Here is a 23,874-nt window from a genome sequence, read left to right as displayed (position 1 = left end):
AGGGGAAAGCATAGTCTAGAATCTGCAGGTATGCTTAGAGAGAGGCGTAGCCTACCTTGGTAAAAATGGACCAACTTAACAAAGTTAGTTCACTGCTGGCTACAAGTTAGCAATCAAACACAAAGGTTGTCAGTTGAATGGCGTTTTGAGCAATCAAACAATTATTAATAGCTGAAACGTTTTTGAAAGGATTTCCATCTTCTGTTATTGATTGTAATGAAAAACGTTTATTATTTCATAGATTTCACAAATTTCAGTATGACACATTATGCTGTAAACTGTTTAAATATGAGCCGGTCTGACTCTCATGATCCGGCTCATATGACCATCTATCTATCTACGTCCGAACTGCAACAGAAAACCATGTTACTGCTCCACTGCGACTTTGATTATAATGTGTATTTTTGTACACATTGTATGCCCACTTAATGTTTTGCTACAAAAACTTAAATCACCTCCAAAAATGGGCAAACAAATTATTGATGTGCCATATTTTATACAATATCCAAGACTTGGACACTTGGAGAGAAATGGAGACTGGAAAATTAGAAACCATGAAAAATACACAATTTTTGTTTAAAGCATAAAGTCCCTCTGATCTGTGTCGGCCATGGATGTATGAACCTAAAGGAACGTTGTCTTCTTGCTCCGCCATTGCATAGCCTTTTTTCCAGTCATCTCGTTCGTGATGTAGCTGTAACCAGAGGATGTTACTGGCCGCCCCTACAGACAGTTACAGAAAGGCCGCCCCCCTCAGTGTTTGGTGCGCATGCCCCGGGAGGAGACACGCCTCTTCTAGCTGCAAGCCATGTGGTTGGCGTTGGTAAATAAAGACCTCTGCTAATTTTTAACGTCTACTTTACTCTGAACTTTGAATACAAACGCTGACTTTTGCACCGTCGCGGTAGCCAAAATGTCTGCCGGCTTCGTGAACCTCGAGGCGCAGGTGGAGTCGGTCCTCGGAGCGCTGGTCAGAGCTGCCACGGTGGAGTTAACCAAACTGTTCGAGAGCAGATACCGAGCCTCGGCGCTGGATGTGGACGTGGGCCGCACTGAAGACAAAAAGCAAAACAACACACTGGATAGTTTAACGACTGAGGACACCACACGTAGCATTGGAGTGCAAGTGGACGAGGACATTTATCTGCCGTTTGAGCGAACTGGTGCGTGTCTTTTGAGCTTTAAATGCAATGACTTCCTGTTTAAATCCACGACAGTAGGATGCAGGGATAGATACATGAGTAGAGTGCACACTAGTTGTTTTAACTGAATGGCGAATTCAGAAAGATAATCTTCGTGTATGCATATAGCACACATTCAGTTTGATGCTTGGGTACATTTCGTTCTTGCACACACTTTGTTAATTTGAATTTGTATTGAAGTCGTGCACAGTGTTTCCTATTGAAAACCATAGTGTAATGGAATGTTTAGTCTTAACCCCTCCCCCCTCTTCTCCACAGGAGTCTCAGATGGGGATTGTTTGAGGGAGTGCAGGGAGGAGGTGGAGGGGTGTCCCATGCCATCAGAAATCCTCCTGTCTGAACGTCATGGCCAACTTGACCCGGAGTGGTCTCCTCTAAAGAAACCGGTTAGTGAGATCATAGGGGTGTGACCTGCTGGATGAAACTGTGAGCAGCGTTGTAGTCTCGGCAGCTTTGTGACTCGTACATTAGCACGTCATCACATCATGACCTGTTTTTATAGAGTACCTTTTAATAGGATGTGTGGTCCCAGTATGAAAGCCCATAGGGGACTTAAAATGATATGGAAACTTGAAAATATAACTCTTCAATAGTATTATAGTTTAGTAAAATGCTATTTTATATTTTAATTTTCACATCGCTTATTGCATTTGAAAATTGTCTTCTAGGTTGTCTTTAAAAATAAAATGTCAAATGTTGCATTGATCTTGTCAAATAGTTAGAAACATAGAACGGCCATACAAGTGTGTAAAAATTAAAATTGGAATATTGCATTTTCATTTATGCTCAAGTAACGCATACATATGTGGACAATGGTCATGCTGTTGTGGACTTATATTTTCAAGTTTACGTTATCATTTTAATAAAGTCCCCTATGGGCTTTCATACCCTTAGCAGTTGTTCTCATAACATACAGGGCAGCATGCAAATGTGTTCTGTTCTTTCTTTAAACAGGTTGTGGCAAAGACTGTCGATAAGGTGGAGTTGAGCGGGAATGAAGCAGCATCTGCAACAAAAGTTGTTTTGCACGGTAAGGAAAAGCACCGTGACAGTGAGTTGAAATCCAAGGCTAAGAAACACTGATAAACCAAGACAAATTTATACAAATGTTTTTAATCCATGAATGATTTGAATTATTGTGTACATATTAACAAGTAGGACAGCAACTATAGGCCTTTAGTTTAGATTACAAACAGCACACTTTACAAGTGGGAGTTGCAAATAAAAAAGGGGGCAAAGATATTAACAGGACCAGTGTTTGTTAGGCCTTTTTTTAAATTGATTTCTAGAAGTTGGAAGTTTTTTGGCCCATAATGCATGGGTCAAATCCTAGAAATGTTTTTCTATATAAAATATATTTTTTTAAAGAAGCAACATTGGAGATAAAACAAATTGTGTGTCCAATATTTATGTGTTGTTGATTGAAACAAGTCATCCGTCTTTGGTTAAGCTTTTTCTTCCTGAATTGTGCTGTTAAAGAAAAATAGACACACATAAACGTGACCTATCGCTGTCATAAACTGGCAAGTGTCGTAATGCATGCTGGGTAAGGCTCCACTCCACGGTGAACCTGAAGCACATGGGAGAACTTCGTCTTCAGGGCTCCTAAGCCCCTGACACACTAACCAGACGGCCGGCCCTCAGCAGAAAAGGCAGTTGGACTGATCAGTCTTGGTCTAAAAAGTGTCTCGGAACACACCAAGGCGACGCCATAACGGCAGGCAGCGCTAATCTGTATTCTCGCCCAAAAATGAAAACCGGTAGCTGATTGCCAGACTGTCATGTCGGCTTGTTCAGAATACAATCTCATATTTTACTATAATTTACTCACCGAAATATGTTTCTGAAAACATTTTAAGCAAGAAATAGGCCATGCTGTTGCTGAATCTGTCTTCATTTCAGATCAACAAAGGTCAGTTGAGAGACTAGTCACGCCTATCCCGTTCCTCTTTTGCGGGTTAGCACTCCACCAATCAGATTGGTCATTTGAGTCCAGCAGTGCCCGCTTTCCGACCAAGCATGTCAGGTCGGCCAAAATGAAGGCCGACGGCACGGAACAGACTCGAGTCACTGACCTCGCCAGCCTGTCTGACAGCCGATCATCGGGCTGGTGTTACAGCCTTTAGACCAAGCCTTAATGCTTCTTAGGTTTTGGCCACAAAACTACTCAAATAAGTTAAGGAGAATATATTGGTTTGGGTTCTAGTCATTGCACAGACACAAGTTTCACAAATTGTCCCACTTAAAGGCTACCAAGTGGTAGATCTGGGAAACTACAACATGGACAAAGTTCTTTTTTTCTTTAATATCAAATGCAGCACTGAATTGATACTGTAGAGCAGGAGTTTCTAACTCATTTTAGTTCAGGGGCCACATGCAGCCTAATTTGATGCCGAGTGATGCAGCCTTCTGGAGAACAAAAACACTATTCTCCCTTATTGTAACACTTTTTAACTCACTGCTGTTCTCTCTCACACACCAGGTGCCAAATAATGTGGTAGTTTTGTCTCTTAAGTAGCACTAAAATTGACTAATTAGTGTGAAGGTAGTCTCAAGTGGGTTAGTGTTTTATCTGTCTTAATGTTTTTACTTTTAACTGTTTATACTTGTGTTTTATGTTTTACTTTGTGTTTTTGAGGCCTTTTAAATAGTTATTGTTTTAATTTTAGTTTTATGGTGTTTTATTATTGCTTGTAAATTGTTATTGTACTCTGGAAACTGTTTTTAAACTCCCTATTAATTGTAGCCCTTTGAGATTTCCTTGTGAAATGTAAAGGGCATTATAAATAAAATGTATTATTATTATATTATTATCTGTTATCTGATTTTGTGTAAAGCACTTTGAATTGCCCTGTTGCTGAAATGTGCTATACAAATAGAGCTGCCTTGCCTTGCCTCTTCCCATAAATGAATGCTACTGGAAGACAAGAAGTCTTCCCTTTGACAGATAGATAAAGTTAAAAATGATACCTATTCCATGCTAGAAAAGGGACTTTTTTTTTCAGATAGCACATAAACCAGAAGCTTTCCAAAAATAGTGGAGGGATGTTGAAGCTGAACGAGAAAGGAATGGTGGGAATGTTCAGTATAACTAATACTGCATCTTAATCTTTTTCAGTCCCCGCAGACACATTAAGACATGGACCTAAGCAAAGCTCACCAGCTAAACAGAAGTTTGTCGTGATCCAACCAGACACGTGTGATATCGTTTCGGGAGAGAAGGTTAAGTTTGTCTGCCCGTTGATCCTCAAGCCAGAGTCTCCAGCTCCCAAAACTGACAGTTCGGAGAAGCCTGTTCAAACCGAGCCTCAGCAGGTCTGTGTCAGCACCGCTAAGGGCACTGCCTACAGCCCGTCCCCGTCTGATGGAGCTGTGACTCCTGCTCAGGTTGGAGTTTGGGAACGGATCCGCACGCCAAAGGAGACGACAAATAACCTCCACATGAAACTGAAACTGACTTCTCCAGAGCAAAAGCTGATGAGTCCATGTGTGGTACAACTGGTGGATGTGCTCACGGTTCAAGAATCAGCGATGAAGCTTCAGGATGCTGTTGTCAAAGGTCAAGATGCTAACTGCAAAAGTGGTTGGCCTCTGCCCAAAGACCTCCGCCGCCACCAAGGTCTTCACACTGGCCACCGCCTGTGCTGCTTCACCCCGTGTGAAAACGGCATTTGGCGGCTTCAGAAGGTGGTCACCCACTCCCGTGATGGATACCCTTGCAGCATCTGTGGGAAGACGTTCAAGCGACGGAAGATTCTCCGGCGGCACGAGCGTTTTCACACTGGAGAAAAACCGTACCCATGCTCTATGTGCTCAAAGTCATTTGCACTGAGGAAGAGCCTCCGACGCCACTCCAGGTTTCACACGGGGCAGAGGCCGCACACCTGCACGCAGTGTGGCAAAAGCTTCCGTCTGCGAGAAAATCTGAAAGCACACCTGAGGTTTCATTCTGGGGAGAAGCCTTACAACTGTGCCACTTGTGGCAAGATGTTCAGGATCCCAAAAAATTTGGAGAAACACAAAATGAGCCAGTGTGGATTCTTCGTTCCTTCGTTCAGAACAATTGCTGGCTTATAGCAGTGTCAAAACAGCTGTCAGTGGCTGGTTGTGGGGGTTTCACCACTTTCTACCTCAGACTGAAAACACTGTATCGCTTTTGTAGAAGACTGTCATGTAATGTTCAGATAAGAAGGTTAAAAGGCTATGATAGTTTATAAGAGTTGTACAACTGCTTGACACTCTTTTTTTGCATAATACCTTATAGAAACGGGATCAGTCTGCACAATGGGTCCCCTCCACATCGCCCAGTAACCAAGTATACTACATACTGTATGTGCTGAAGAACTTTACTGCTCCTTGGAGATTGTCTTGTAAAAGGGTTGGAAACATGGATGTATAATAACTGGATACCAGGTCTCAAAAATGGCGCCTATTAAGTTCATTCGAGTTCCTCCCCTGGCTTATACGCTGAAAACGTTTTTAAGCTTTCGGATTGACTTAAGAGATATGCAACCCACTGGATGTGTGCAGTAGGGTTTCGACCGCTGGCCTGACCACTTAGCCCGTAGACTTTTAAATCACGTTCCACGGCTGGAGGGAAGTGTTTCAGATATAAAAAGTAGAAGGACTAATAATTTAGAATATAAATAGTCATAATCAACCAGCAGTTTGTTGTGTTCTGTCAACAGTTTTACAGGCGTCTCTTTTACAATGGTGGCCAAGTGGGAAAATCTTTTTACAGATATCTGCTTGTTTGGATAGGCAAAATACAGATCCTCACATTCCAGCCTTCCACAGATGTTTCTTTTGGATGTTTATACTCTTTATGTTATGGCTTTTTTACTTTACACTATGTCTCTTATGAAAAAGTGTTTTTGTATTCATGTTATAATTAAATGTATTTAGACTTTTTCCTTGCTGACTTTATAAGACATTCTGTATTAATGTTATGTTAACGTGTACATACGGCCAAACAAATGTCAGTGGATGTTCTCTATTTTTTAACCGTTTAAAAAAAGGTTTTTTATATTAACCGATACATTTCTGCGTTCATTTTTTTTTTTATACTTCTGATACTTTATGAAATGTTCTTGTGTATTAATAAACAAGAGGTTTTGTGGCAGATAATGGAGTGATATGGTTGTGTAAATCCAACACTTCACACACTACATTCAGTCTGGAGGAAGGACTTTTAAATAAAGAAGAGGTTTATACTTTGTCACTAATGAGCACCTTTTAATTAATGGTATAGCCACTACATTTCCATATGGTTACTTTATTTTCAGAATAAGTATTCAGATCTGTAAAGTGAAAGTTAGAATTCCACAGCCCTGCATTTAAAATCTTTCTTAGGTTAAAGTACCAAAGTATTGGCATCAAAATGTACAAAAAAGTAATTTTGTAGAATAGCCCATATTGCATGTAGCTGGTATAGGTACGTGGGACTGACTATTTCTGCTGGGTAGCTTATTCTATAATATTCGAGTTTGTTTTATTTATACTTTTTATAAAGAATAATCCAAATCTGCATAGTAACTAGTATACTGTAAATCAATGTACTTGAGCGAAAAGTACAATGCTGACTTACAAATTGTAGAAGAGCAGAAGTAGCATAAAATGGAACTACAAGTACATCGAAATTGTACTTTTGTACATTATGTAAGTAAGTGTACTTAGTTACTTAGTAAATAAGATGTTTGCTTCTTATTCCATTTGGGATGAATATATCCCATGATTCTTTGGGTGATGTAAACGGGAAGTGTAATGTTGCCATGGAGCTAGCCTGATACATCCGGATCAACCGCAGGAGTTAATCATGACTGAATACATTGATTGGTGATTGATACAGGTCAGGACATAATATATAATAGGCTACATTCATTGCTTTACCGGTAGCGCAGTTTTTAACTTAATGTGTACATTTTGGTTAATTCCGCTACGCCATGAAAAGTCTGGTTTGTTTTGTTTTGTTTTGTTTAAACTGTAATGTTGTCCTAAACTAGGCTGTAAACAGCTGTGGATGATCTAACATTAACTAGCTACTTGCTCAGCTAAATTTGCTGGACATGGGAGAAATGGAAAGAAAACATTAAGGAAGTAAACATTTTTATTCGGCAAAGTTATTGCTCTGACTTTTGACCCACATTTGGCCAGTTTAGTCAAACACCAAACAGCACTTAGTTCTTAGTGTAAACATGATCATCTACCTGGTTCAAGTTATACAATTCAACAGAAGTACATGGGTTGCATTAGCTAGCTACATTTTCACAGTTTAAGATTGTTGTAACACCTACGCAGCCATATGGTACATTTACACAGGTGAAACCAACATTAATGGTAGCTACCATTAATATTAGTGGTAGCTAGACCGTAGCATGTTGGTTTCACCTGTAGCTACCGTTACTGTTGGTTTCACCTGTGTCATAGCTACCATTAATGTAGCTGTACTAGCGCTGCAGTTGGGTCACGATTACAGTCGGCATGCAAAAAGCAGGACTGGATTTCAACTTTTGTTGACCAGAACCAATAAACTCGTGTTAATGATGAGTCAATATGTCATTTGGAGAAAAATAACTATACAGAGGTCGAAACACGTTCTCAATCTAGCTAAATCTGATCGACCACAAAAAAAAACACAAACACGTGTTTATTTTCTACACACTGTATACAAAAGTAGCGTTTTTTGAAAATGCTTGTGTTGTTTTTGTAATATCTAATGCAATTTTTTTTAATGTAATCCTGTATTCAACTTCAAAATATCTCATCTCGAGTCTCCTCGTGTTAGGCCCCGCCCCACCAGGAAGTACAAATATAAACTCAGCAGTGCTTTCACTTTAACTATTGTGTACGGAGGATAAGACAAGCAAGACTGAGGGTATTGGCTTTACCTTTTAAAGGTAGGAATACTTGTACTTATTAGCTTCCGTGTTCTTGTGCTAAGGCTGGTGGGGTAATTCATAACAAATGAAACAAGTGTTTACAAAGTCAGCAGCTGAGTGCTGGAGTAACTCTGCACTAACTCTTTCCTGTCTGCATTTTTCATACTGGCACTCTTTGAAGAAGACGGATCAAGAATGGAAGATAGAGAGAAAACAAAGCTTGAGGAGTTGCTGATGTGCCCAGTGTGCCAGGACATCTATAAGAATCCTCGGCAGCTGCCCTGTGGACACAGCATGTGTATGGGCTGTCTGGAAAGCTTGATGGATCACTCTTCAGACGTTCCCTTCCGTTGCCCAGACTGTAGAGCATACTTTGGACCAGTCATCGGGGTGCAGAAGAGCTATGCGTTGGCCAACATCGTTGAGGACTTCAGGGTGAACAGGAGGAGAAGGGTATCTGATATAATCACGTTTTCCACCTACAATCATTTTAATAGTGACACTTAGAAGATGTAGAGAATAAACTAGAATAGTTGTGGACTGGTAAAACAATCCTCATAAGTGTATCTCTAACACACCTTTTCCCACGTCATTATCTGATTTTTGTGAACAGGAAGAGCAGACAAAAAGTGTGTACTGCGACTGCTGCCTGGAGAACAAAACTCTTGCCATGAAAACATGTCTAAAGTGTGAGGTGTCCCTGTGCAAAGAGCACGTCAAGGACCACCTGGAGCTGCCGGTGTACACGGGACACCCCTTGGTCAGGCCTCTGGATGACCTCCTGGAGAGGAAATGCCCACAGCACGAGGACGAGGTGCTGAGATACTACTGCAACGCGTCCAGGCGCTACATCTGCAATGTGTGTGCCCGGGAGAGCAAGCAGCACAACCTGGCCACTGAGGCCTCCTCTGTCCTGCGGAGACAGCTGACTGTAAGTTTTGAATGCCACTCTTTTACACTACACTCACCTAAAGGATTATTAGGAACACCTGTTCAATTTCTCATTAATGCAATTATCTAATCAACCAATCAAATGGCAGTTGCTTCAGTGCATTTAGGGTTGTGGTCCTGGTCAAGACAATCTCCTGAACTCCAAACTGAACGTCAGAATGGGAAAGAAAGGTGATTTAAGCAATTTTGAGCGTGGCATGGTTGTTGGTGCCAGACGGGCCCGTCTGAGTATTTCACAATCTGCTCAGTTACTGGGATTTTCACGCACAACCATTTCTAGGGTTTACAAAGAGTGGTGAGACTTACGAGTCTCGATTTCTGTTGAGACATTCAGATGGTAGAATCAGATTTAGGCATAAACAGAATGAGAACATGGATCCATCATGCCTTGTTACCACTGTGCAGGCTGGTGGTGGTGGTGTAATGCTGTGGGGGATGTTTGCTTGGCACACTTTAGGCCCCTTAGTGTCAATTGGGCATTGTTTAAATGCCACGGCCTACCTGAGCATTGTTTCCGACCATGTCCATCCTCTGATGGCTACTTCCAGCAGGATAATGCACCATATCACAAAGCTCAAATCATTTGAAATTGGTTTCTTTAACATGACATGGGGTTCACTGTACTAAAATGGCCCCCACAGTCACCAGATCTCAACCCAATAGAGCATCTTTGGGATGTTGTGGAACCGGAGCACAAATCTCCATCAACTGCAAGATGCTATCCTATCAATGGGCCAACATTTCTAAAGAATGCCTTCAGCACCTTGTTGAATCAATGCCACGTAGAGTTAAGGCAGTTCTGAAGGCGAAAGGGGGTCAAACACAGTATTGGTATGGTGTTCCTAATAATCCTATAGGTGAGTTTATATTACACAGATACAATCTTGGCATCCTCATGTATGGATTATGGAAGGACTTTTGTGATAGCAACAGTTTCTTGTAAAGTGGGATTAATCACATTGACATAGGAGATTCCTGTTGCTGCACGTCATGTAGAGAAGCCAGATCTTCTGGTTGCTGGGAATCTGAAAGTTTGACTTTCACCTCCCTCCACAGCATGAATCACTCGGTCATTACAAATTCATGCTGTGCTCTGCAGAAAAACGTTGTGCAACCTGTAGACCCAATCACAATGTTTGTTTAAAATAACTGCGTCCCATACATACAATTTAACAGCACTTAGAATTTTTTTTTCTCATCTCACTCCTCTAAAATGCAAGTTTTGATGCTTTCACAGTTACTAACATTAGGTTGGAGACCTAATTTATTTGTTGGGCCTCAGACTAAATACACGGACACCACCCAAACTAGCAGTTAGTCCGACCGGCGGTGAGATGTTGCTGTTCATAATACTGGATTTGGTTTATCAAAGAAACTAGCAGAGCAACACAGTACAGAAAATAAGCACAGACAAAACAAAGGTTTGCAGATTTCACATATCTTTGCATTTCAAATAAACTGCCTTAACTGTGTTTTAAATTCTAGTGGAGTGTCCAAATTTAAAAATAAATTCCAGGTATATTATACTGTCATTGTAGAATAAGATGTTTTCCCCCAACTATAAATAAAAGGACAACTGGATGTTAAGGGGTTACGTAGAGCTGTGTGTGTATTCAACAGGAGTACATGGACCAACGCTTCAACATGCTCAAGGAGCAAACCAGTGAGTCTGTAAAAAAACTGCAAGAAGATATTCAACGTAAAGTAAGCTTTGTTTACTAAATTCTCAATATCTGTGACTTTTACAGTTTGTTTTCATCACTTCAGATCTAAAATGTGTTTTCCTCCTGACAGAAAGACTCATCCGACTCATCCCTCAACAGTGTCACAGTGGTGCTGCTCTGTTTGTGGTTCATTGTTCTGTATTACGGTAGGAGAATGCCAAGCTCTAGTGTTGTTTGTCTTTGTAAGTGTGAACATTTACTCACTGATATCTATCTTTTGTTTCCCACCAGCCTACAACTATTCTGTGGAAAACCAGATGCTAACAGAAGCGCTGGACAAGCAGCAGACCCGTGTGCATCACATTTATTCCACCATCGCAGGTAAGAAGGAAGGTAGTACCATACCACTTTCCTTTTTGTCCGTTAAATATGAAGCTGCTGCCTGCAGATGGATAAAATAAAACTTTATTGCAGACACAGGTTCATGCTACTCATCATACAGTATAAACAGAGATTCAAACCTACATAATAATTCCAAATTCGCCTATAGGACACACAGGCTTTTGCACCAATGTTGTCATAATCTAGAAGTGTATCTAAAACAGCTTTTCATAGCATTGACTAGGGCTTTAATTACATGGTTCTCTGACTTGTCCAGACGACACATAAAACTAAACATCAGTTGTCTTACGAGTGCCTCGCAGGTCGGCACTCTATTGGACACCAACATATGACTGGCATTATGCCACCAATGGACACAAAGCAACAGCCTCAGTTCATACAGTAAAGTAGAAATTGTCCATCTCCATCATGGTGCTGAGCCAGCATGTGTAAACCAAAGATATACAAATAAATCTGTAACCCTTTCTCAAGGGCACAAGTTAAAGTCAATTATTGTCTGATCTGATGCATCACTTACAGGGCAACTTCCTTAGGAACTCAGCCAAAGAGAAATAACAAGTTTTTTTTTGTTTTTTTTTAATCCCTTCTTAGAACTCTTGGTTGATCATCCAATGAATAGCCACAGACCTCCAGAGACAGAAGATCAAGGTACAAAAAATCATCTGGTAGAACATTGGAATGGAAGTTTAGGTTAAAGGGAATTCAGATGTGGAGAGAACACAATGTGCTTGTGTTGAGTACATCAACTTGCCTGATGGAGATGGCACAACTTTGGGGGAACCTGTGCCCTGTACTGTCAGATGTGACAGTGTAGATAGTCATTGTTTTCATTAAAGATAAATAGTAGAAAATGATTGTGTTCACATGCACATTAATATCCTTGTTTTGATTATATATCGGATAAGATGTCAACATGTTATGTTATTCACACTGCTGTCATCATGATTTAATATCATTCAGGTTTATGATTGTCTGCATTGTTTCTGTACCAAATGAGTTGCCTTAATATTTGAGGATGAACTCTGGTTTCTGGCTGCCTGAACTGAATTTAGCTAATCTTCAGTAATGGAGGATGAAAGAAACAACAAAATGATTATTTGCATCCCTTTATTTCAGCTTGTACACCATCGATACATTGTTAAATATCTGATTCTTGTGCTTTACCTACTGACTATTGCATAACTTAATTTGAGGACACACGTGCAAGCATTGCATAGAATGATCAGAAACCTAAATCAAGTTTCTGAAACTAGAGAGTTTACATGCACAGACAATGAAACACATAATCAGGTCACTCCAGTAACCGATCATAACATGGATACTAGTGTGTAAACACATTTGTTATGCTCCGCAGAGTCTCAAAAATTCTGAAAATGCACAGACAATGTGATATGATAGCCAACACACAAATACTGAGCATTGTGATTCAAAACCTATTAATGCACAATATGGGTCAACAATTACACATTTCCAATATTATTTGATACATAGTTGAATGTTTCTTTGTAATATCTTTTTAACAAAATTATGTCATCACCAAGGATTTTTTTGAAATAATTTAGTTTTATTAAGTATTTATATTACTTTGTGAGTCTTGCTATATTGAGAAAACTGTTTCATACAGTATATCTAGCTGAAACTTAGAGACAGAACCCATCATATCTCCTGGCAGTCATTGTTGCCTTGTACATTTGATTTTGCATATCTCTCTTTCTCTACAGAATGATGTATGAGTGAAAGTACAATAAACCATACGTGTGTCAGAGTCACGACAGTTGTGATAAGGCATGCTTGTAGAAAGATGAAATGGTGACCTTGAGGGGAGTGGTGTGCAATAAAATGTTCCTTATTGCAAAAATGTAAACCAATCAAAAATTTCCTAAAAAAATTTCCATTGTGAATGCATACAGGGCATTTTTTACCCTTGTTGTGCATTAAGGAGGTAGTAGTACAAAAATGTTTTTCATGCAAAAATAAACCAACAATAAATTGATTGCGATGTTAAAAACAATGAATTCATGAAATACTAAAATACATAACAAGCGAAAGAACAACTTGGGTCCCTTTTGATGGTAAAATGCAACTTTTATTCAACGGCAAAACCAGTGAAAACTAGAAAATGCTAGTGAAGGCTGAACTGCTAAAGCTTAATTAGATTGCTGGCATGATTGCATAAAGTAGTGAGATACATAGTAAAGTATACTGGAAAAGTCATAGTATAGTATGTCAAACATATCATAGTATGTTAAAAAGTAATAGTATAGTTTGCCAAAAGTCATAGTATAGAATGTCCAAAAAATATAGTCTGTCTGAAAAAGTGATAAAGTCATAGTATAACATGTCGAGAAAAATGATAGTATAGTTTGTCAAAAAACTTAAAAAGTCATAGTATGGTATGTTGAAGAGTGATAAAAGTCATATACAAAAAAAGTAATCTATCTTTAAGGTGTGTGTGTGTGTGGGTCGCACATCTGTAGAACTGTTAGGTTAGTATCATGGATTTCAAACTTGTTTCAACAAGTTTGACATTTGGATTAGAAATGCAAAAGATAAATATATAGGTAAAAGAAGCACACAATGCCAAAGTGAGGTATGTCGAAAAATAATTAAAGTGTAGTATTTACTACATTTTTTTACTGCGAATACAGTGGTAAAGTCATAACATAGTATGTCAAATAAAGTGATTAAAAATCATACTGTAGTATGTTGTAAAAAGTGATAAAGTAATAGCATAGTACGTTGAAAAAGTATTTAATGCAGCGCTAACAACTGAGCCATTGTATATGTTGATTAAGTGTTAAAAACGCCATAGTATAGTACTAGTATGTGGAAAAAAAGTCATAGCATAGAATTTTGAAAAGTCATAGAATAGTATGACAAAAAAAGTCATAGTATTATATGTCAAGAAAAAAAGTGAAAAAAAACTCATGTGGAGGATAATTTAAATAGAAAATCCAAAGCGAAAACCCAAAAATCAAATTAAAAATATTTTCAATATCCCATAATTCAATGTAAAAAAGAAAAAGGAAACTAAAAAAGGAAAGTTGAAATGTAAAAAGTCAAATTTAAAATGCAAAGCTTAAATATAAATGCTTAAAAAGAGAAAAAATAATACATTGTCTTCGATGAAAGGTAAACTTGTCTCATAGGAAATAAAAGTTCAGACTTCATGACTTGTAGCGAGGTAAAAAAAAATAATAATTTCAAGCCTAATGAAAAATACAAAACAAGATTGTTCGCCTGTTTACCCTTTTATTGAAATACAAATCGTTTTTAGATGTTTCCACAGAACATGTTTCACTACATAATCATAACTGAATCATAATAGTTAACAGTTGGCAGCCAAATAAGATAAAATTGGACCTTATTGCTAAATTTAGGTGTAACAGCAACTATTACAGATATGTACAGTAGTACATAGGCACGGAAAGTATATTATATAAACATGAAAAGATTACAAGCTGCAATAAAATCCAAGACTTTAATAAAGTGGCAATGTGTTAGAGAGAGAACAAGTCCTGAGTCTAGTGGTGTCCATTGATCCAGTGGTCACAGAATCAGCTGTTTATCCAAGTCCAGCTTGTGATGTGACACAGTGAGCACTTGTGGAAACTCTGCAGCCGACCACTGCTCCAAAGCTGTGATGCTCAGGGAAAACTCAAACACTGCAATGTTTCAACAGTCCCTGCAACAGTCCCAGCCTGCATTATATCAGGCTTATTACATTTTTTTGACTGAAGTTTGTAAGTGAATGGTGTATAGGTAAACCCAATAGTCCGTCTGTCTCTTAGGTTTACTCATGTTGGATCTGAACACAGCCAGTCCTTTCCTTGGAGTCTCCGCTGACCTCCAAACAGCCGAGAGAATGAAAACCAAGCTGGACTATCCCAACAGTAATAGTCGCTTCAAAGAAGCCCCGCAGGTCCTCTCTGCCCGGTGCTTCTCCACTGGTACCCACGTCTGGGAGGTTGAGGCTGAGGGATACTGGGACATCGCCGTGTCATTTAAGAGCATCCAACGCAAGAGCAAGGACAGCAGCACCTTCGGAAACAACGCAGAGTCCTGGAGCCTTACGCACAAGGGCAAAGGCGCCTTGTTTGCCAACCATAATAAAAGAAAAACAGCGCTCTCTGGAACCTTGCAGAGCAGCCGAATAGCAGTGATGGTTAACTTTGAGAAAGGCAACATCACATTCAGTGCTGTGGAGTCCACGATCACGCCGCTGCACGAGTTCAAGGCGAAACTGACTCAGCCAGTGTGCCTGGGTTTGGGGCTTTATCGGGTGGATCCACCCAGCAGAGCCTCTATTGTCAAAGCTTTTTGAATAATCCTGCAAACTACCATATTTAGTTAACACTGGATCCATAGTGCCTTAAATCCAGCTGTAGTCAAGGGGAACTAAGCTGGACTTGCACTAAAAGTTTAAAGATTTGACTACGTCCAAGCCGAATAAAATGGAACATTTATATTTCCTGAGAAGTATATTTTTATATTGTAAGATGTTTTTTAGTATGTGTGATTAGCTGATTTTTACCTTTTTGTTTCAATTTATCATATAGCTTTTTACATACAATACAATACAATTTCTTCGAGATGGCTTATGGACTGACTGACTTTTATGTACTTTTATACTGACATGATAATGATCACTTTAACGATGTTTGATGACTGTGAAGTGACATTGGGTGTCACGATAGGTGCTTTAAATGAAATGTATTTCTATTAATACTCAATTCGGATTAGTCAATTGCGACATTGTAGTCTGGTCCCTTGCAGATGCAGTTCTGATTATAGATTTTGGAGAACCATTTTTTAATCAGTAAAATCAATTTTAAATCAACATTTTGTCTCAAATTTGTGATTTATTTAGGTAGTAGTTGTGTGATAAGCAAGACCTTTGTGCCGGGGTCCTGCAACAAACTGTCGGGGTTCAATTTGCAATACCCCTTGCTCTGCATTACCCCTTATATAAATGTAATTCCCAGTGATAGACTGTAAGACTAAACTCACCAAAAAGAAGGTAACTTTTCCACCTTTAGCTCAATATTTCAAAAACAAGTAAAACTACCCACTTGTAATATAGTTCAAAAGAACAAAAATACAAATGTTGAAGCTGAATGAACTGAAAGCAAAACAGACTCCATTAACTTCCTTTTTTCTAACAAAAACACTAAATCAAACAAATGGGGTCAAAAATCTGATGTTTCTTTAGAGATTACACATTCAGCTTCTTGAGTCTACATTTAATGACTAACCTCATTGTGAAGTTAATGCCATTCCAGCTTCTCTACAGATGTACCTACAGATGCTAACATCAGCCTATTAGCTACAGATCAAAAGACATGTTTAAGTTAGAAAAGTTACAGCATTGCTTTAAGAGACAAAGCAAAAAGAGGAAGCACTTGATTCAGCAAAACTGCTCATTTATTTAAAAAAACATGAAAGTCAAGACTTTTTTTAACAATGGTCTGAACAGAATGTGTTACAAAAAAATGAAGGCAATATTAAACTTAGGCCTCTATTCCCAGAACAAATACAAGCTGTACAGTGATGGTTTTCCCACTCTAATTTAGGCGTATTCCAGCCTTTATCTGTAGTAAGGAATGCTTTCACATGCTTAGAGACCTGAAACACTGAAATATTTCAGAGCATGAATTTCAAATCAGCAAGCATTGTTGAATGTCTCAAACTGCTGTAAAAAAGGTTGAAATGCTTGTCAGAGCGTTCTGAGAAACTGACTCCAACAATTTACAGTAAACAAGTACTGACCTGTGTGGGCTTTAGTAAAAAAGAAAAAAAGAAAATCTAATAGAATACCATAGTCTTGACCAACTTTGATACTTTATTGTTCTGATCTTTTCTATAGCTGCCTTGAAGTCCTCTGATGTCTGACTAAGGGCTGTATACATAATCAAACATACCACTACATTATTATCCTTACCTTTTATTAGAGTAGTCTGTCTGCTATAATACTAATGTGGAATTGCTGTCCTACTATAGTGTTATTTAGCAATACTACTCATTTATTGTCCTGAACAGCAACTGTCAAACCTGCTGTACGTGTACGAAACAGTGAGAACTGTGGTGAAATGTATTTTTGACTTTTTTCTGTGTTGCACCACTAGTGCATCGGCCCTTTGACTATTAACACCTGTTTATAGTGGAAACACAAGTATTCTGTTGATGTGATTGTTAGCAGCTGCTCTTTATTTCACCATGGTCTGATTCCTGATCGAGCACCACGCCCTGAATATCGCTCTGAAAAACAGAAAATATGGAGTTAAAAAAATAACTTCTCTAATGTCTAATGTATTCAAAAAATTCAAACAATTGCCTATTCCAAACCTCTACACACCTGCAGTGAGTAGCCACACATTCGTTGCTGCAGTATTCTTTGTCCCAGTCGTCACTCTCTACGGCTGGGTTGTTACAGCCCGTCCTCACACACACACTCCTCATCGCCGCGGCATCACTGGACCCGTTCACCTCCATCTCTTCCTGATAAATAGGGGAAAACATGGAAGAGCAATTCATTTTGTCGTAGTGGTTGATAATATTATACGGTGTCATTTTCTCCACAAAGCTATGACACAGTGATAGCAAAGGTGACAAACCTTCATAAATGTTTCCCCTCTCAGACTTTTTAAAAAGGTATTATTGTCTTTCAACTTTAAATCACAGTGGATGTGGGATTTTGTTTTGCATTAACCAAAAGGAAAAAAGATTTCATGTCAACAGTTATAAACCACAGTAACTGATTGCATAAGTCTCGCCCCTCTCTAGGTCCGTGCCTCTGACAGCAGTTGCAGCTGTGGGTTTATGCAGATAGGTCTGTATGTACATCTGGAGAGGCATATTTTTTTTTATCCACTCCTCTGTGTGACACTGCCCAAGCTGTGCCAATTTGCATAGGTTGTTGAGTAAACCGCATTGTTTCACTACCCCAGATGTCATGAGGGTTTTCAACTGTGGCTTTCTCTTTGCCACACTGCTACAAACGCCTGGTCAACAGCATCATTATCTCAGCAATGGAAGCATAGAGCTACTTCTTGGTGGTCTCACTCCTCTCACCCGACTCTACTCGGGGAGATGCCGTGCCTTGGAATTTCTTCCTGCATCCTTCCCCTGACAAGAACTTTTCATTAAACTCCTCACATATTTATAGGATTAATCCTTCATCTTCATGGTGTTGTTTCTGACTGGAATTTAACTGACCAGAAGTGTCAGAACTTTAAATCACGGGGGATTTCCATTCAATTTATGAAACATTTGCCTGTACCAGTTCTAGTGGTCAAAGTAAGAACTAATTTGGGCTATGTAATGTAAGTAATTCAGATCCTTTGTGGATTAGTTTTCACTGATATTAAAGGGGAACTATGCAGTTGTATTTAGCTTAATTTACCTTAACTGAACAGCTTTGGAGTCGTATGGAATGGTGACGTGACTTTTTTTCGAGTTGAATAGTGGTCGTCTCACTCCCCCTTAGCGCCTGTGAGCGGAAAAACCAGCCTCGCAACTTAAGGCCGGCGAGCCGACGGCCTCAGCGTCAGGAAGTATTGCGTGATATCAGGTCTCGCGATGTAACAAATTGCTTGACGGCACTGCACACATACAGGAACCTGCTAGCTATTAGAACAAGGTAGGGATGGAGTTCATCACACTCTCATCATGGCTGAGCCGGCAAAAAAAAATACAGAAAGCTAGAAAAGCATTTTTGGAGGAACAGAGAAAGAGGAAACGGCAGACTGACTGAGCGAGGAGTCAGACACGAGTAAACATCGGAGCTGCGTTTTCAGAATGGAGAGAGCCGAGACAAAAATAAGTCTGCAAATCCGATGCTGCCCTGGCGTTTTTGCTGTTGCACTTGTTAGCATTGTTGGGATAAACTCCGTTTTTAATTTTTATATATATTATATTTTATATTGTGACCTCAGGATGTTTGCTATCGTCCGTAAAGTTGTTTTTTTTTATGTTCGCTGTCTGTTACGGGCTTATTCAGTGGACATGGCTCCATGCGTTCACCGGCTTCTTTGAAAACAAATGCATATGACCAGAGGAAGAAGATGGGAGGTGGGAGGTTTTTTTTACAACAGTGTTGCCATTGGTCTATTCCAAAGCTGTAGGGGGAGCTCTACAGAGAAACCTAGGAGCAAAAAGCGCACCTTTAATGAAAAAAACTAAAACAAATCTAGATAAGTAACAAACGATCTTACTGAAATGTTGTAAAACAAACCAAATGTATTGGCACTATTGTAGCAGCACGTAGGAGGGATAAGATTAAACATCTTCTGACAACGGCAAAGAAAATTTGGCCGTTACTTTAAAACTTTGATCCAGCTGAATCTGAAATGTGTTGCCATGACAACAGTTTGACACTGTCTAAGTATATATTATAATCCATTTTTTTTTAAACTGAACTATTTTGCCAACAATCAAATTAAGAGTGGTCAAATATGTGGATAAATAAAGTTCCAGCCTCACACGAAACTAACAATAGCAACAAATGATGACTATTTACCTCTTCTGAATGCAGCACTTCTGTAACTTCATCATCGTCTGTACTGCCTGACATGTCTGTAGAATTCACCACCTGCACCGACACAATGGGTGCAGACTGAGCAGATGTAGTCGCAGTAGATGACACAGCCACTGTATTAGGGACAATAATGGGCAGGACCTCTTTGCCCTGCAAGGACGCAGGAACTATTTTAATCTGGAGTGGAGGTGGAGGTGTAGCCGTGACGGACACAGGGAGACCTAGTGTGGTGCTTCCTTCGCGGGGCTTGGCCTGTAAGGGTGGAGGTGCTGGCGCCATTTGCTGAAGCCGCGGTGGAGGTGGTGCGTTTTGCATCTGCTGCAGCGGAGGTGGCTGACGAGAGGCACCCGACACTACCAGTGTGGGCTGAAAAGTGCGGACCCCTCCGGGCAACACAGTCACCAAGTGGCCCCCCGCCTGCAACATGTGCTTTGGGATTATGATCTTGGTGATGGTCTGGGCCGGAGGTACAGCAACTGCTGGAGCAGAGACTTTGTTGGCCCCTGTGCGGGAACGTGTGGCCCTCTCCGGGACGTCCAGGATGATGTTTGAGGCGCAAATGTTTGTGATGGTGTTCTCCTCCAGGTTTGTGGTTGCCGGGCGGATGGCCTGGGGACCAGCAAAGGGAAGGGCTGCGGGTGTTGGACTGACTACCGTTGGAGGTGGTGATGGAGCAGTCTCCATCTCCTCAGTGGCCGGCTGTGATGAAGACAGATATAACAATTGAAAAGGCCATATGATTGAAAATCCCATAGAGCAATCAACTGGTTTTCCTTCAGAGGTCAATGTGATCTTACCTGTGTGAGTTGGTTGGCTCTATAAGCTGCCAGTGCTTTCAAATACTCCTTTTTGGCTACTTCTGTCTTTCTCTTATACACCTAGTGAAGACAAGTACAACCAACAATCATTTTTCTCCCCCAAAACTGACACAGTACATTAATAGACTTTATATCAGCTAGTCTTCTCATACCTGTTTCTGTTCCTCTGCCAAGCTGTCCCACATGGAGGCCACAATCTTTGACACTTCCCCAAAAGAGGCATTGGGATTCTGGCCCTTAATGGCTGCCTGGGTGTCTCTGAAAAACAGCGCATACGCTGAAACCGGCTTCTGTGGCTCATTTGGGTCTTTCTTCTTTCGTCCTTTCTTAGGGCCCACCACTCCAGTCACTGGGGCCAGTGTGGCTGGCTTCCCCCCGCCCCTCCTGGCCGTAGCTGGAGACAATAAAGATGTGGGAGCTGGGTGGGAGGACATGTGGGTGAGGGAAGAGGAGAGATACATGGGGGAGTCTACCAACACACTTCTCTGAGTAGGGAGCAGAAAGGTGGAAGAGAGGGGAGAGGACATATTAGCTGTAGGATCTAAAACATGAGCATGGAATCCAAAATATATACAAGACTGCCAGAATGCATGCAAGTAAACATAAATGTAGACCTCTACAGGTGTAAACCCTCACCTTAAAGTCATCCATGTCCTCATCCTGCAAGGAGCCCGCTGGCGATGGTGTCGCTGACAGCGGCTGCTCATGTGTCTCTGAGAGATGCCCAATGTTATCCCCCCCGAGACCCAGTGCCAGCTCAGACGGGTTAATAGTGCTCAACTGGCTGCTTCCCAAAAGTCCATGACTGATGTCACCAAGTTGGACATCAATGGTCATGGGGGAAGAACTGCTGAAATGTGAACCACTGGAATTCCCCAGTTCCTGCAGAGAGATTAGAACACAACAATTTGCCAATAATTCTTAACACCACATATGAACATTTATAGACATTAAACAGTATTCTGTGTGAGGGTCCAGAGGTAAAGCACTCACCAGAGCAGAGGAGCTGAGCAGGGCTCCCCCTCCAGCCTGGCCCATGGCCCCAAGGTTCAGCTGCTCAAGGCCTTGAGACCCAGAGTTCACAAAGGTGGAAGCAAAGGAAGGGTCATTGGTCTCCACTACCAGGTTGCTAACAAGGCTACGGGAGCCCGAAGGTCGCCCGGTACCGTCAGACCCATCTGTCAACTCATAGTGGGACACCCCATCACTGATGCTCAGAGTTGGGTCTGGGTCAAGGGAGATAGGGGGTATCTCAAAAACCTCATCCCCGAGACTGGGAGTGTGGAATGTTTGCTATATGTGGAGAAAGAGAAAGAACAATAGGTCAGTCCTTAATGAACTGAAACACGTGTTAAGACCAGCACAATAAAGACGTATTACTCTGTACTACCATGTAGCTAGCTTGAATTAACTCACTTACCTCGGCGGACAAAAAAGGGTGGCCCGCTCCACTGATGGTGAGATAACTGTCGCTGCCTTCTGTAAACTGAAAAAAACCGTTAATGAGTAACTAACTAATGTGCAACTTCGGCATTTCTATGAGTCAAAGCTGATCAAGTTTGACTCATAGAAATGCTAGTTCAATACTAGTTATCGTTGGGTTACCTTGTTTTCCTCGGAGTATCCGCCATATGCTTGGGTGTCCAAAAACTCCGAATCAACATTTTGAGCACAACCATCCGACAGCTCAGAGTAAAAATTAAGGTCCATTTTGAGAGGTTTTACTCTAGACGAACTATCACACACGTTGTATACTTTGTTGAAAAGGGGGGTTCTTAACCGAACCCATTTAGGTCAACTATCTGAAGACGCTAGCGGCTAGCTAGCTAATCTCTGGCTAGCATTATGTTACGGTCAAGAAGATGATCTAAGGCTACATTTGAAGCCCTAGGGAAAACTGGCACAAGAGGGTAATTTGAAGATGTTAGCAGCCAAATAATCAGTTAAAATTACAAAATAGTACGCATTAGTTCCCCGGGGCGCAAAGCTTTCTAGAGGCCCAACACAAACCCATTCATACGCCGCTGTTACGCTGCTACAACCATGGCATGTCCTAACCTAGTAGCTAACTAGCTAGTGTGTTAGATTCACTGGCTGTGGGAGAAGTTGCGTTTGCTTCATTAACACTAGCGTCACCTAGCTACGGACGTCTGTGAGAGAAAAACTAAACTCATGATTTCATACAACACATTAGAAAAAAATTACTTTAACTTACTTTTAGTTTTTAAACTACATTAAAAAAAATATGTAATCAAAAAGGTGTACATGTTTTGTATTGCATACGACCTTACCAACCCACTTTCCCCCCCACTCCCCTGATGCATGAAGGATAAAGAAAGCAGTCCCTGAAGTTTTTTGTTTGTTTGTTGTTGCCTTGACACGTTTTTACTGTCGGGGGCTCGAGGGTATTGTACATTTCTTTTGATGGCGCTAATACAAGTACAGGAAGGTTACGTAAGAGGATTAGGGCCACCGGTGAAAAATGTATGTGAGTTATGACTTTATTCTCAGAATTCTGAGAAAGAAGTTAGAATTCTGACTTTAATCTCTGAATTCTGAGAAAAAAAGTCAGAACTCACATACATTTCCCCCCGGTGGCCCTAATCCTCTTCCGTAGAAAGTGGACAACTCACAAAATAGTGTTTTTGTTTAGAGTAATGGGTTGATTTTCTTTACCCAAATTATCATTTTTAACTGTTTGTAGAGTTGAAGTAAGTAAATTGTATGTCAGTGCGTGGGACTGTCTCTGTGTTACCCCCATTGTCAAGGCTCAATGATGTTTCATCATTCTAATCCAGCAGAGACTTTTAATTCCTCGATGCTGCCGCATGTTTACGGGATTTAGCTGGCGGGAGTTTAGCCTTTCAGGAAGCAGGGCATCCTCACATGATGTACAGTACCACTACTTACACAGCACTGCCTTTTGCAAATCCCGATCCTGGTTGACTTTGGTGGGCAGAATTTGGGCTTATTTTATATCTATCATTAGAGACATTTGTCTTCTCATGTATTCAATGTGCTTTACAGTGTAGTCAAATAACCCTGTAACATCTCAGCTCCATGTTTCAGAAAAATCTATATAAAAATTATTTGATTGAAAGTGATGAAATACATAGAACAGTAACTATGTAAGGCAAGACATTTGATCTTTACCTTCATTCTAATTCATTTGATGTGGTACTCTTCCTATCTAGTACCATTTTGTATTTTACAGCACAGTTATTTAACACTGCAGAAACTAGTGATGGCCGAATGAAGCTTTGTGAACCAGTCTATTTTCTGAGCCCACTAGATGCTGCTCTCTGTTCAAAGGGTAGAGAATATACTGAATTGTAATGACTTGGCCTTTCTCTTAAAACCAAACACGCCATCTAGTGGACTCAGAAAATGAAGACACTGGCTCATGAAGCTTCATTTGGCTAA

At 40.4% G+C, this 23,874-nt stretch overlaps 3 protein-coding genes across 7 annotated transcripts; 2 read left to right on the top strand and 1 right to left on the bottom strand.

The window, feature by feature from the left end:
• The first annotated feature begins 750 nt into the window (after positions 1 to 750).
• On the top strand, positions 751 to 5,940 carry si:rp71-1g18.1 (uncharacterized protein LOC559922 homolog). The gene is made up of 4 exons (XM_034888391.1): positions 751 to 1,163; positions 1,461 to 1,588; positions 2,157 to 2,232; positions 4,321 to 5,940. Exons 1-4 carry the CDS (start codon positions 914 to 916, stop codon positions 5,277 to 5,279), a joined length of 1,413 nt encoding a protein of 470 aa, XP_034744282.1. The 5' UTR covers positions 751 to 913; the 3' UTR covers positions 5,280 to 5,940.
• A 1,065-nt stretch (positions 5,941 to 7,005) lies between these two features.
• Positions 7,006 to 15,606, top strand: LOC117954514 (E3 ubiquitin-protein ligase Midline-1-like). Of its 5 annotated transcripts, none has more exons than XM_034888387.1 (8): positions 7,006 to 7,050; positions 8,262 to 8,533; positions 8,694 to 9,011; positions 10,652 to 10,734; positions 10,822 to 10,901; positions 10,987 to 11,076; positions 11,689 to 11,745; positions 14,889 to 15,606. In XM_034888387.1, exons 2-8 carry the CDS (start codon positions 8,276 to 8,278, stop codon positions 15,419 to 15,421), a joined length of 1,419 nt encoding a protein of 472 aa, XP_034744278.1. In that variant the 5' UTR covers positions 7,006 to 7,050; positions 8,262 to 8,275; the 3' UTR covers positions 15,422 to 15,606. The 5 variants fall into 5 exon arrangements, with proteins under 5 accessions (XP_034744278.1, XP_034744279.1, XP_034744277.1 ...); XM_034888388.1 differs by having other exon boundaries at positions 7,030 to 7,050; positions 8,265 to 8,533; XM_034888386.1 differs by lacking the exon at positions 7,006 to 7,050 and adding an exon at positions 7,899 to 8,098.
• A 1,433-nt stretch (positions 15,607 to 17,039) lies between these two features.
• tox4a (TOX high mobility group box family member 4 a) lies at positions 17,040 to 22,534 on the bottom strand. The gene is made up of 9 exons (XM_034888383.1): positions 22,057 to 22,534; positions 21,872 to 21,937; positions 21,445 to 21,744; positions 21,088 to 21,333; positions 20,604 to 20,936; positions 20,431 to 20,511; positions 19,616 to 20,332; positions 17,453 to 17,595; positions 17,040 to 17,355 (listed from the first exon to the last, which is right to left on the bottom strand). Exons 1-9 carry the CDS (start codon positions 22,159 to 22,161, stop codon positions 17,304 to 17,306), a joined length of 2,043 nt encoding a protein of 680 aa, XP_034744274.1. The 5' UTR covers positions 22,162 to 22,534; the 3' UTR covers positions 17,040 to 17,303.
• Between the last annotated feature and the right edge of the window lie 1,340 nt (positions 22,535 to 23,874).

This window comes from Etheostoma cragini, chromosome 12, assembly GCF_013103735.1.
Source record: "Etheostoma cragini isolate CJK2018 chromosome 12, CSU_Ecrag_1.0, whole genome shotgun sequence".
Taxonomy (NCBI): domain Eukaryota; kingdom Metazoa; phylum Chordata; class Actinopteri; order Perciformes; family Percidae; genus Etheostoma; species Etheostoma cragini.
The sequence above is the reverse complement of the archived record's forward strand: the minus strand, read 5'-3'. Positions and strand labels throughout refer to the sequence as shown.

What these genes read in the sequence shown, in the direction of transcription:
- LOC117954514 (XM_034888387.1), top strand. Translation starts at nt 8,276, where the DNA reads ATGGAAGATAGAGAGAAAACAAAGCTTGAGGAGTTGCTGATGTGCCCA. An exon ending in GGGTGAACAGGAGGAGAAGG is followed by an intron (nt 8,534 to 8,693) that starts GTATCTGATATA and finishes TTTTGTGAACAG; the next exon opens with GAAGAGCAGACAAAAAGTGT. An exon ending in TCCAGAGACAGAAGATCAAG is followed by an intron (nt 11,746 to 14,888) that starts GTACAAAAAATC and finishes TCTGTCTCTTAG; the next exon opens with GTTTACTCATGTTGGATCTG.
- si:rp71-1g18.1 (XM_034888391.1), top strand. Translation starts at nt 914, where the DNA reads ATGTCTGCCGGCTTCGTGAACCTCGAGGCGCAGGTGGAGTCGGTCCTC. An exon ending in TCTGCCGTTTGAGCGAACTG is followed by an intron (nt 1,164 to 1,460) that starts GTGCGTGTCTTT and finishes TCTTCTCCACAG; the next exon opens with GAGTCTCAGATGGGGATTGT. An exon ending in AACAAAAGTTGTTTTGCACG is followed by an intron (nt 2,233 to 4,320) that starts GTAAGGAAAAGC and finishes AATCTTTTTCAG; the next exon opens with TCCCCGCAGACACATTAAGA.
- tox4a (XM_034888383.1), bottom strand. Translation starts at nt 22,161, where the DNA reads ATGGACCTTAATTTTTACTCTGAGCTGTCGGATGGTTGTGCTCAAAAT. An exon ending in GATACTCCGAGGAAAACAAG is followed by an intron (nt 21,938 to 22,056) that starts GTAACCCAACGA and finishes GGTTTTTTTCAG; the next exon opens with TTTACAGAAGGCAGCGACAG. An exon ending in ACCCTTTTTTGTCCGCCGAG is followed by an intron (nt 21,745 to 21,871) that starts GTAAGTGAGTTA and finishes CTCCACATATAG; the next exon opens with CAAACATTCCACACTCCCAG.